At 34.8% G+C, this 12,368-nt stretch overlaps 1 protein-coding gene across 1 annotated transcript; it reads right to left on the bottom strand.

The window, feature by feature from the left end:
• Positions 1–6,264: 6,264 nt before the first annotated feature.
• Positions 6,265–11,777, bottom strand: LOC115440788 (proteasome subunit beta type-2). Its single transcript, XM_030165251.2, has 4 exons — positions 11,618–11,777; positions 9,423–9,616; positions 6,950–7,112; positions 6,265–6,480 (listed from the first exon to the last, which is right to left on the bottom strand). The coding sequence occupies exons 1-4, from the start codon at positions 11,733–11,735 to the stop codon at positions 6,317–6,319; spliced, it is 639 nt and encodes a 212-aa protein (XP_030021111.2). The 5' UTR covers positions 11,736–11,777; the 3' UTR covers positions 6,265–6,316.
• Positions 11,778–12,368: the final 591 nt, after the last annotated feature.

Raw genomic sequence — 12,368 nt, 5'->3', positions numbered from 1 at the left:
GTTGTGACTGGGTTTTTCCATCTTAAAAATTACTCAGTCGCAGCTCGGAGTCAGGAAGTTGGCGGTGTGATACCCCCGTGCCTTGGAAAGCACGTAAAGCCGTTGGTCCTGCGCCTAATCTCTCTTCGGTCATGTCGGATTGCCGTCTCACCGAACTATGGGAGTGAAAGAACAGAGAGTGCACCTGTGTATTGCGCACACACTTGTGCACTATAATATCTCCTGCGTACCTGGCTGATCTCCGTTGAGATTGGCCGCCGTAGCCGAAATTCGGGTAGGAGGGATTCATTCATAGGTATTATTCTTTTGGTAAAATACATTGTAGCCAGTGTAACTACTGGACATAATAAGACTTAACATCTCATGTCTTAGGAGGGCGAGCGCAGTGGAATACCAAACAATACATTGTAATTCAAGGTGTTGAATGGTGTTTCTACTGTTTATGGGCGGTAGTATAACTTACTATCAGGCGAACGGCAAGCTCATCTTGTCATTCAAAGCAACAAAAATAATAAAGAATAATAATACCAAAAAGTGGAAGTAAGTGGAGCCACTTCCGAGAAATTCTCAAGACTTAACAAAACATTATAAGTATCTCCTCAAGGTCGCAATTTTATCACCGCAATAATAGCTTAGTTGAAATTAAATGAAATTATTTATTTGAACCTGTAAAGTTTTATGCATTATTTAGTTTCCGTCAATATTAACTCACCACCAGTTCGGAAAGTAGCTCTTACTAGAGAAGAACAGGCAAGAAGTTCCAGCGTTGCTCTTTTCAATTTCATTCTCTTTTTATTGCATTTCAAAGATCTATAAATGCATTTCCTTAGGCATTACAGAATGATACCTGGTGTAGCGCAGGGTGTTTTAAAGTGGTATGTTATTTCCATTTTCATCTGCCTACCAGCTCAATAGGAGGCTGTGCAAACATTTAAAAAAAATATGATATTACTAATATCTGTTAAACTTGGCTTTACCTCATTCCAATGTAGTGTCGATTCCAGATAATTGTTCAACCATGTAACAACTTGCGAGAATGATTTAGGTAGCTTGTTCTAATAAAAAAGCGCCTACTTGATGTCATTTGTCGACCCTCTGTGATAACGCCTTTCCAGAAAAGGTATTTCCTTTGAAAATACACGATGCATTGCCTAAGTGAGGAATACAATGAAGATTGCCACCTATGATACTCATACGTTATCTCTAGACTTGAAACATAGGAAATATAGATAAAGTCTATCGAGATTGTTAAATCTAAAAATAAACGTCGCATGTAAATAGTTCACGGCATTGCAAATCGTCACTGTAGTACGTTATATGAATTTGCAAGAGCTCAAGTTGTATAAACATTCTTGAGAAGAATGTATTCATGTATATAACAATGTTTGCGTGTCTTCTTTACAAACATATTTCCTACGCGTTCATATCCATGTCACCCTGACTTTGATTGCGAGAGAATTTTTATAGCATTACCATCCATAGATTATAGTATAATTTTTTAAATGATAGTCTTGGTGTAAATATATTTCAAAATCAGCAGCCTCAGCAGGAGTAGTATCATTGTGTTTAGAATAGCGATGGAAAATTTCTAAAAGTTTTGTATGTAAGAATTTAAGGTTTTTGGATATTATTCTATCCAAAAGCTAAAACATTACGATACTCACATTATATGCGTCCCAAATTGAATACGATAAAACTAGGTTTCGTGTGGTTTAAGTCAATAGGACTTTAAGCGATAAAATCGTTTTCTGTTTCCACGCGAAATCCCCGGATTTCGACGATTCGATACCTTTTCAAAGGATTTGGCGTACGCGAACCGAGTAGAATTGGATAGGTTTTTTGTTTCAATGTCGACAGAATGATTGATAGTTTCTAGCTTCCTACCAACTTGAGTTAATAAAAGGTTTTTGCAACGATTGCTGAATGCTGGGTATTTGACGGTAAGAACATTATAGCAGTGACAATGACGAGCGAGTGAGCGGCACGAGAATCTAGCGTGGTGTTATAATTGCGGCCTTAGGAAATGATCCATCACGTTTGGATGAAAACTGGTGAAGTATTTTAGAACAGATAGCTTTATAAACGAAAACGCCTAACAATTTGATATTCTAAAAGATATCTGGGCTTCCAGTAAGTGTTGATGAATGCTAGCACAAGCTAGGGCGGTAGGCGATAGATACACAACGGGTAATAATGCACCAGAATCATAAGGATGAGTCTTTTCTCTCAGGACTGAGATAACATTGCTAAGAAGAAAGATGTGAGGGAACATAAAACTATATCAAGTAGAATACTAACTCCTAAACTAACTCCTCTTTGGGTTTATCGCAATTGGATAAAAATAAAATCAGCGTAATACGGTACGGTACGGTTATTATGTGACACTTTACAGAGATTAGCCCAAAAAAGTACTTATGTATTTTTATTCTAATAAAAAAATGTACGGCTTGATTCGCAAACTAAACCTGTTTCTTAATACAACTTCCATCATCAATCTCTGTCGTCACTGCCGGTTTAAAATAAAATCTCTAATGTATTGTATACACGTTATTACGGTACACGGTACTTGTATATTTATGACCATTTGTTTATCAATTGCATTGTTTACAGCTACACATGCAATATTGAATTGTTCCACAATGACTTATGCATTGAATATCTTTACCCCTGTTTTGAATTATTCTGCTGTGAGTTATACATGAGTATTAAACTCAAGGCCTGGTTTACGAGCTTCAAGTAAATTTTATTTGACGATTATCGTATTATATTATGAGGTCGCTGGATGCGGATCGCTTCCAATAGGTCAATCTGGAAATCTTTGGGGCAGGCCCATGTTCAGCAATGAACATCCTGCAGCTGATGATGAGTTATCGTTTAACACAATAATTGTAGATAGTACTGATTTTATTCTCATTCATTTGGGAGCATAGATTAAAGTGTAACTATTGTATTTGGCCGGTTATATATTTAAGTGAAGGGAATAGCATTTATTCAAAAGTATTGATATATTATTGTACGTAGCTTCTTTTGCATTAAACTATTTATTGGATGCGTATACTTTAAAGGGCCATTTAAATTGATCAAAATTGTTGCATAGTCTTAATCCTGAGATATTATCTTGCAGGATGCTACTTGATTTAATAATTAGACGAAGATTTAGCTGGTGTTAGGATATGTTTTATGTGGCCCACGTATGTGTGTCGCGCTCAAGGATTACCTTTTATATACCCGTTGCCTTTTTAAAACCGACCTTTCGACCGACCGACCGACCTTTTGATCTACATAATTGTGTCAACAGACGAGGGGTAATCATCTCTCGTCAGTCGACAATCTATTGGACCCCACTCCTTGCCATCAGGTGCAGTGGGGTCACTTTGCCGTGCACGCATAAAAAAAACAATATTTTACAACCTATATGAATACAGTGCTTACGGAAAAATACAATATTTTGCACCCTATTTAAAGTTCTATCATTCTCACTGACTATATATACTAATTGTAACAGTACTCTTCGTTCTCTTCATGGTCTACCTTTCATAAACACCACATTTGTGTGGTCTTCATTATATTAATATATGTTGTTTATGCACCTGCGAGTCATTACAGACATAATGATATTCTTTAACGACCTTAATCGTGTAAAAGTATAGAAAGTTACAACCGATTAAGATTACAGTAATATCTCTGAGACATTTGAAAAGTAGAGCCAAGGTTGTGTTGATGGAGGCAAAAACTATGAATGATAGAAATTGTCTGAAAGGTTCTTAACGTTTATATTATATTTATGTGGAGGTAGAGTTTGTATGCGTGTAAATTGATCTTAGAAGAAACAGGCTAAGCTAATTAAAGGGATTAATGAGAGAAATAGAGAAAACTTAAAATTAAAGTTATAAATTTGAATTCCTGGCGCAGCGAACAAAACTTACTTATTGACTTAAAAAAAAACATGTTTGAATTACACAGAACATGATTAGAATACGCTTGATTTTTTTACAGCTGACATAATCGCTTTCAATCGTGGAGGTTGCCAACAAATGATGCACCTCCAGTAATCTCTTAGAGCAGGATATTCAGGAACATGACTTCCCGATATTAATATTTTAAGGCAATTTTTTATTATCCTTTTAATACTTTACTGTCTTTAAGATATAAAACCAATGTATAAAATCAGGGGCATGGTTGGAAATATTTTTCAGAAATCCTTCATTGTGTACACAAAACGTTTTGCATAACTTGTCCTCGCATCGTGCCGAGACAAATCGTTCGCGATAATGCGCGACACATGCACGACTCGTTATCATGTGAGATTGACGCGTTGTCCTATCTTACTAGACGAAACTATGCAAAGCTATAAACTCTGAGCTATCAACTGGAACTGAATGACGCGTTTCGTATTGTCATATTTAGTGGCGGCGCTAAACAATGCCAGGCCCTAGGCGAAAGCACAAAAAACGCGAGGCTCCGGGTGGAGCAAAAGAAATTTCCCCGGTTTTAACAATTTCGTCGGTAAGATGGTAAAGAAGATCCTGCGCAAGCGCAACGCCACGGGCGGGCGCGGGATGCACGGGTCGCCTCCCCTAAGGCCGCCTCTAAAGTAAAACTGCGATGGGTGTAGTCAAGTTATAATTCACTTAACATTACTGCCTTGTTGGCGTAGTTGTGTTACGGTAGGACTGCAGGGCTACGGAAGTCTCGGCTTCGATCACCAGGACCGGCAAAGTGATATTAGGTTTTTCTACCCAGTATCAGCCCGGAATTTGAAATTCGTAGTCAATACAGCGATAGGCTAATCTATCCCATGATGTGATAGGGCACGACCCCTATCACATCATAGGACGTAATACACACGGCAGAAAGTGGGTGCACATATTGCTTCTCTACCTACCCCTTCGGCAATAAAATGCTTGATTGTGTGTGTTAACATCTTAAATCAGGCTAACAAGCATAGCGCTTTATTATTCAGAATTCTGATTGACAATGTTTTTACTATTTATGGGTAGGAGAGTCTTCAGTCTTAGCATCAAGCGAGTGGCTTGTTCGGCATCATGCTTGAATGACTACACAAAAACATGTGCTTTAACTGTCGTACGAAATATCGCACCATATCGCTAACTCATATATACTAAGACATAAGCATATGTGTCTCAGTTCGACTGTTTGCACTATTACGTAGAGTACGTCAGAGGCACTTTTCACCCAGTTTGGATATTACGATATCACTGTCAATGTTCTTGAAAATTTTACATGATTTATAATCTTTAATTTGATTTATAAAGATTTTTTTATGTCACTAAGCCCTTTTACGTTCTATTTTATAATTTATGATTTATTTTATATTGCGTGAAAGTTTGTAAAGATATTTATATGTTAAAAGTAAAAACAAAGACCACTGAATAGATTTTGATGAACTTTGCTGTAACCTAACCACAAAATGCAAAACTTTCTTTCTTATAGATATATAAACCAAACATGGGCGCCAATTAGTTTTAGGGAGGTGCATCTACACCTACGCACTACTACATAATATCATCAATTTTTTTTCAATTTTATATCGCGCGAGTTTTTGAAAATGCTTGATCACAAAAAAACTTTTGTGGTCGATAGTTCCCGTTGTTGCAGATTTATTCAGTGTCATTTTTTAACCGACTTCAAAAATAGGAGGAGGTTATCAATTCGACGAGATTTTTTTTGTGTAGCAATTTTAATTAGCCACCGACTCCAAAATTAGTATCCAATATATACCTGTTATGTGAAATTATTTTTTGGTTTTGAGTGGTTTTTGAAGGCGGTTTAATTTTTTGTTAAAATTAGTTTTATTGTGGTTTATGTTAGAGCATGGGGGTGCAGGTGCACCTAATTACCCCCCTCCCGGCGCCCATGAGACCAAGACTTACGACATCTCATGTTTAAATAAAAACGACAAGATTTCAGACAGTAATGTGTAGGGAATTTTAAAATACGTCTTTATTTTATAAATCCAGTGCTTTTAACGTTTAAGTTGAGATATTATCTAAATTCCCACAAAGATTTTCCCAAGGCGAGCTAAATGTGGCAACTTTATACCACCGCGGTACACTTTATTAAGCAACATTATCCCATTATATCAAGATTATCCCACTAACATAACAGCTTTAATAGTCCAATCGCTTTAGTTATTTTAAAAAGTAACGAAAGTGTAATGAAAAAGCCAAGTATTATGATTTAAACCTCTTTGATAGAAAGATAATGTTAATTAAGTCCAATAAAAAATATAAATACACAAAATCATGTGTGACCAAAAATCTGTGTTTTATCACAAAATATATATAACCTATAATCATTTTCCGGTAATAAACGTGGCCGGGTTTATAACTGGCAACACTTTCACACCTGACTTGGAAATAGACTTCACTTGGAAGTTCCGTAGATTCACAAATAAACGTTGATGAATCTCCTGTATGCAGGATTTCAGTGCTTCGTACCCTTCTGACTCTGATAATCCTGAAATTGAGGTTAAGTATAAACTTTTGGATTACTGTCATGTCAATGTCCGTACATAACCACAAGCTATAAATATTGACCATACTAAAGTCAGTTTGAATGGATTTCAGTTCAATTCAGTTGAACACAGTGAATGTTCGGAACGCCAAACCTAGTACGTAGTACATATATTCGATGGTAAACAAGTTATATTTTGTTGCCGAAACATTAAATAGTTTAAGATGAGTGGCTTTGACAGACTTTCATAAGTAACCTATTTTATTAAAATCCTCAGTCTTTTAGCAGCTATAAAAATCCACCCTAATCATTATCAAATCACTAGTTAATTATCGTAAAATCACAGTAAAAAATCTACCATCGTAAAATACTGCTGATTTTAGTGACTGTTTCATATAATATTATGATAGGTGAATTCTACCCGATCGCCTCGATGCCATGCATGTATTGCGTGCGCATGCGCAATACTCACTAGGACTGTAGTATTTATCCAAGATCCCGAGACAGACGTGGCCACCAAACCCGTGGACCGCGTACGGGACCTTCACACAGGACGCGAGGAAGTCTATCGTGTAGAGTTCTCCTCCAGTCGTCTCATTGTAACCAGCTAAGAGCATGTTCACCATCGTCGGTTTCTGTGGAATCGATACTGAATCAATCAATCAAAGCAATCAAGTCAGGTTTTTATACAATGGAGGTATGGTATAACTTAAACACAGTAGAGTAGTTGCTGAACTTTAAACCGATAAGCTCAGCTATTTCGGTTCTTGTTACCTTTAATCAAAATAGAAGCCACAGATTAAAAACGTGCGTGAAGTGTCAAAACAACTTCGAATCATGGCGCACGTCTAATGGCAATATAAATATGGTGGCTTTAATAGAATGACGATTCAAGTGTAGCTTGATGGCAAGCATCTTGCCCTATCGTATATACTTAAGATTTTTGAAAATTATACTCTAATTTAATATTACGTAGGATTGAAATCGCCAGAACGCGTTACCATCGGGTATAAAGCATCTATATAACTCAACTAAATCATTTCTAAATAAGGCTGAAGCGAGCTCTTAGCTCTCAGACATTAGAAGTTAAGTTCACGACACCTAATTAGGTACATAAGTTCCAAGAAATAACCACAATGTTAACAATTAAATGCCCTCCATTCAGATTGTCTGAAGTTTCACAAGTATTGTGCATTTTCTTCAATATTACGACTTTAATGATTTAATTTTTTACTTTTTTTCGACGGAGCAGTGCCATTTGTAATTGTACGAGCTGGAAGTTGTAATGGAATATTAACTTTAATGGAGGTTTCAAATTCCGATGCATTTTCTTGTAACTGTATTTTGGTGTAATTAACAAATATTGGTATCGCTGTCTCCAAACGATGATGTCACAAAATTAAGTATAATGACTGCGATGTGATGGTTAGATTAAAAGTTAGTTGTACGTAAGAATGGAACTAGGAAAATCATTAGCCATGCAATACATAATACTATACATAAGGTGCAATTTGTTTGGTGAACCAGTTTCATCCTTATGACATAGCACGTTAATCTTCATTAAAACACTACAATCATAATAAGATATAATTTGATTTTTATATTTCTTTGCATAACGTTTGTAATCACTTCATTTGTCAAAATTTTTATAAATTAATTTGAGGATAATGTTGTGGTTTACACATTTATTATTTATTTTTTTATTTAATTTGTGTAACTGTTAGTTGTCACAAGATTCATAAATAAATAAAGAGCCACATGATATCATCAGTTACACCCAATACAGTTTCTATAAAATATTTAAGATTATTTAAAATATGAAGCTAGTAATATCCAGATTTATCAAATGTGTCTATAAAAATATTACCTCTGCAAACGCCAAGTTTCAATATGGAAATTTGTTTACGATTCAGTGCACTTTCTGCTTTATTCCGATCATGCTCTTAGTACTCTTAAATAAGACAAGGAAGTAATCCTTTGTCCAAACATTAGCGGAATATAAATACATTACAATCACTAAACACGTAATAACTGAGAAATACAAAACAGATTTGGGTTCGCAGAAACTGCACTATTTGAATACAGAATGCATAAGAAATCGGCATAAAAAATTATCGAAACAATCTAATATTGTACAGTAGCGGTGAAGTTATAATAAGAATACTTTGTACCGTACCAGAGAACTAAAAAACATAATTAAACTTTTAATATAGTGACAGGCAAATGAAGTGTTACAAAAACTGTGGATAAATATAACACATTAAAACTATTATGTGAATGTATTACATAACTTTGGTGCATAACATTTTAAGACGAAGATACCTAGATACTCTTTGTTTTTTTATAGAAGTAATTATGAACGAACGAAAACGGATTCAACAGCAGAGAAATTTTAGATATAGAACTTCTACCTTTTCTCACTTCAATGTATAGAAAATATATTATTTACGATAAGATTATAGAAAGAAAAAAAGGAAAATATTTATCCAGGGAAAACAAAATGTTCTCACACACACTCGCTAGCACTCGAAGCTGAGGGTAACAATGGATCGTTACCATTTGATATGGCACATGATTGTACAATGTACATGGCACCTTTCTTTTCTCCATTTTCAAATGCTTTCTTACAAGATTTTAAAATAAGATTTAATATGTTACATGAGATTGTTCTTACCATAATGACATATATAACTTCTATCTATGCCATGTTTGATGATGGATATGTTGGAGCTTCAAGAATGGCAGCATTTCGGAAAGACCTATAATCTTGTGATTATCAAATGCAAGTTATTAAATAGATGGGTAGAACTGTTATCACCTGTTGTCCGTCTCTTTATTTTTGGGATCCATCTTTTTTCTCGGATAAATCACTTTAGTTCCCTCGTCAACTGAACATAGGGAATTTGAACGTCTTATCGTAAACTGATTCAAGAAAAGAAACTCACTCCCTCCCTCAGCGAGCCAGCCAAGCTCTTCCGAGTAAAGTGAACTACTGCAGCCGTGTCCAATGGATACCCATTCTTCATTTTGTACAATTGCGTGTTCTTAGACACGAACTGCGCGAATTGTGCTGCATCTCCCGGGTCTCCGATTACACCCATCACTAGACTGTTTGTTACCTCATGGAGCTTGTCTGCGTCTGGGAAGAACGTTGCAATGTTATTAATAGCCAATGGCTCAGCAGTTGTAAATAATTAACCATCACATTTCTTTAAATTATTCATACGATTTGTGCTTTATTTTGAACTAGCTTTGCCCGCGGCTTTGCTCGCGTGGAAATGAGTGTATCACATAGTTTTTCCCGCGTAAATCCCGACCCACGATATTTTTACAACCTCTTCAACAGTAATCGATATATTTCAGTCAATTTACATAAAACTGTAATGTACTATTAACCTAAACCTTCCTCAAGAAATTCACTATCTTTTAGTAAAAACTATACAAGAATCCGTTCAGTAGATTTTGAGAAAATCGATCACATACAGAGACAGCTTTTGGGGACGTGGTTTTATAATATGTATAGATGGTATAAAAGCGGACTTATTGCTATACCCTTTATCTAGCAATCAATGTTTAGGGTGGTACAGATCTATATTTGTAACGGTAGCTTAATTATACGCAGCGGAAATCTCGAAAATCTATTATCTAGATGTTTATGTATAATATTCGCCTTGAATCATCGCCCGCATATCATTTAACGTCATCAATGTTATCTAAGGTCAACTGGAGGTCTCGATGTGAACTGATTAAAAGAAAGTTATGATACATTACATAATGTGTTTAACTGCAAGTATTATTCCAAGATTAGCCTTGGTAATGTACTAAAATCTTTCAATGTCTATTTATTTAATTATTCCTTTATTGGGTCTACAATCAATCAAACACTGTTACATTGACTGAAAATTTTTAAAAAATAAGTCTATGTACATGATTGTTAAAAAGTAGACACAGCATTCACTTATAATACTTACTCACAAAAAAATACGTTAGGTCAATAATATTATGATACTTACGATAATAATGTCACTTACAAAGGTAAACTCTATGGCTGCACAAGCGAAGTCTCATAGGAAATTACACCTTATGGTAACTCTAACATTGTCGACATTTAAAAGCGTTGGTTGACACTATTTATCAAACACATTAAACAGTATTACTAGTTAGGGACCAGACATCAGAACCAAATTTGTGCTCCAGAAGTTTGCCAATTGGTAGTAAATTTCTGTCTCATTTGAAATGTCCGCGTGATAAGGTGTCACAGCGAACTGAGATATTAATACAAAATTACATATTTACAGAAAATATGCTAATATGCGCATTAAAAACGTGCTAATCACGATATGTGAATAATATGAAGTGTTTTACATTGATGTTTTGCTATTTCACGAACCATCGCATGACCGCAACATTTTTGTATGACAATATTCCCAATATCCGCTTTATATAATCTTAAAAGTTTTTGTTATTTATCAATTTGAATTAATTTGTCTTACTTCAACCGTTAAACAACACATTTATGCCCCAACAAAGTACGTTAAATGTTAACCTAGAAATTTAGTAGAGCCTCGACTCATAGATAGCTAATGCAAATAACGCGTCAATTATCTTCAAGGAATGTATGTAGAAGTGAACAACTGAAGGTGACTCTGCACTGCGGACATTGATTCATCTGATAGTAATTATCAGTTATTTTTGGACGGCGTTTTCCAAAATGCATCATAGTTATTATGGGTAGATTTTGGGTTTTCTTATGGTAATTTGAATCCTAATGGAAAAAAGTAGAAGTAATTTGGAGTTATTAATGAATCGCAATATCTGTCGATAGATAGGCAAGTATTTAAGATATTAAAAGTAAAACAAGGTCAAAAAGATTCATCAAGGAGTGAAAAAAAGCAAAACTTAGATTTCACAAAGAGTTCTATATTTAATTTCATTGGAGTACATATACAATACTTAATAAGTATTTATAATATTATAAAATTCAATTCAATACATTTTCTAACAATTAATACTGAAATAAATATTATATTCAAGCTCTTGACCCCTGAAGTCAGAGCATTATTATAGATATGGAAATATAAACTCTATTTGTAACTAATAAGACTACAGATTTAATAAATACAGTCTTACTGTCTCATACCATCTCTGAGAACAAATATGCCCTGTATATTTGTTTGATCGGCCGCAATCATTGTGAAATCATTGCACTGCATCCCGATCAAACACTGTAAATATAAACCAGCTGTTTGATTTGCCATATTAAAATAATATAAAACGTTTTCAAAAGTATCAAAACTGTATAAAAATGTCAAATCAAATGAAGTGTAATCAAAGAGCATAATACAACACAATATTACAGAAATAGGGTAATAAAAAGGTTTGTGTGGTTCATCATTAATGTTCTCTATGGGCAGAACCAAAGAGAAAAACTTATAATTTTCTCAGAATAAGAACAAGCATAGAAGGAATCTAAATTACCCTCATATACTTATCCTATTTTTTCAAATAGGCCAAAACCGTTGAAAAGAACGAGACAAATATTATGTTGCTAAGGTCGGCTTGCGTACACTTTAAAATAACCAAATGGTTACCTTTGGTCCTCTTTATGATGCCAAATTAAAAAGCAAATAAAATGTCAAATGTGCCCACTTGCTAACCTCAAAACAATGTCACAAACGCGCCCACACAATTTAGTTACGTTATACTTCAGCGCGTGCTTTTCAAAAGTGGCTACATGTTTTGTAATATTTTTGTTGTTAATTTTAATAAATACACAGTGCTGTTTAAATAAAATATAGCCCTACGAACAAGCAATGGCCTGCGTTATTGTGGGATGTAAATCTCATTCTTCTCGTAAAGAAAATGAAACTGAAATCATCAGCTTCCATCGG

This window comes from Manduca sexta, chromosome 25, assembly GCF_014839805.1.
Source record: "Manduca sexta isolate Smith_Timp_Sample1 chromosome 25, JHU_Msex_v1.0, whole genome shotgun sequence".
NCBI lineage: Eukaryota > Metazoa > Arthropoda > Insecta > Lepidoptera > Sphingidae > Manduca > Manduca sexta.
Note: the sequence above shows the minus strand (reverse complement) of the source record. Positions and strands in the feature narration are given on the sequence as shown.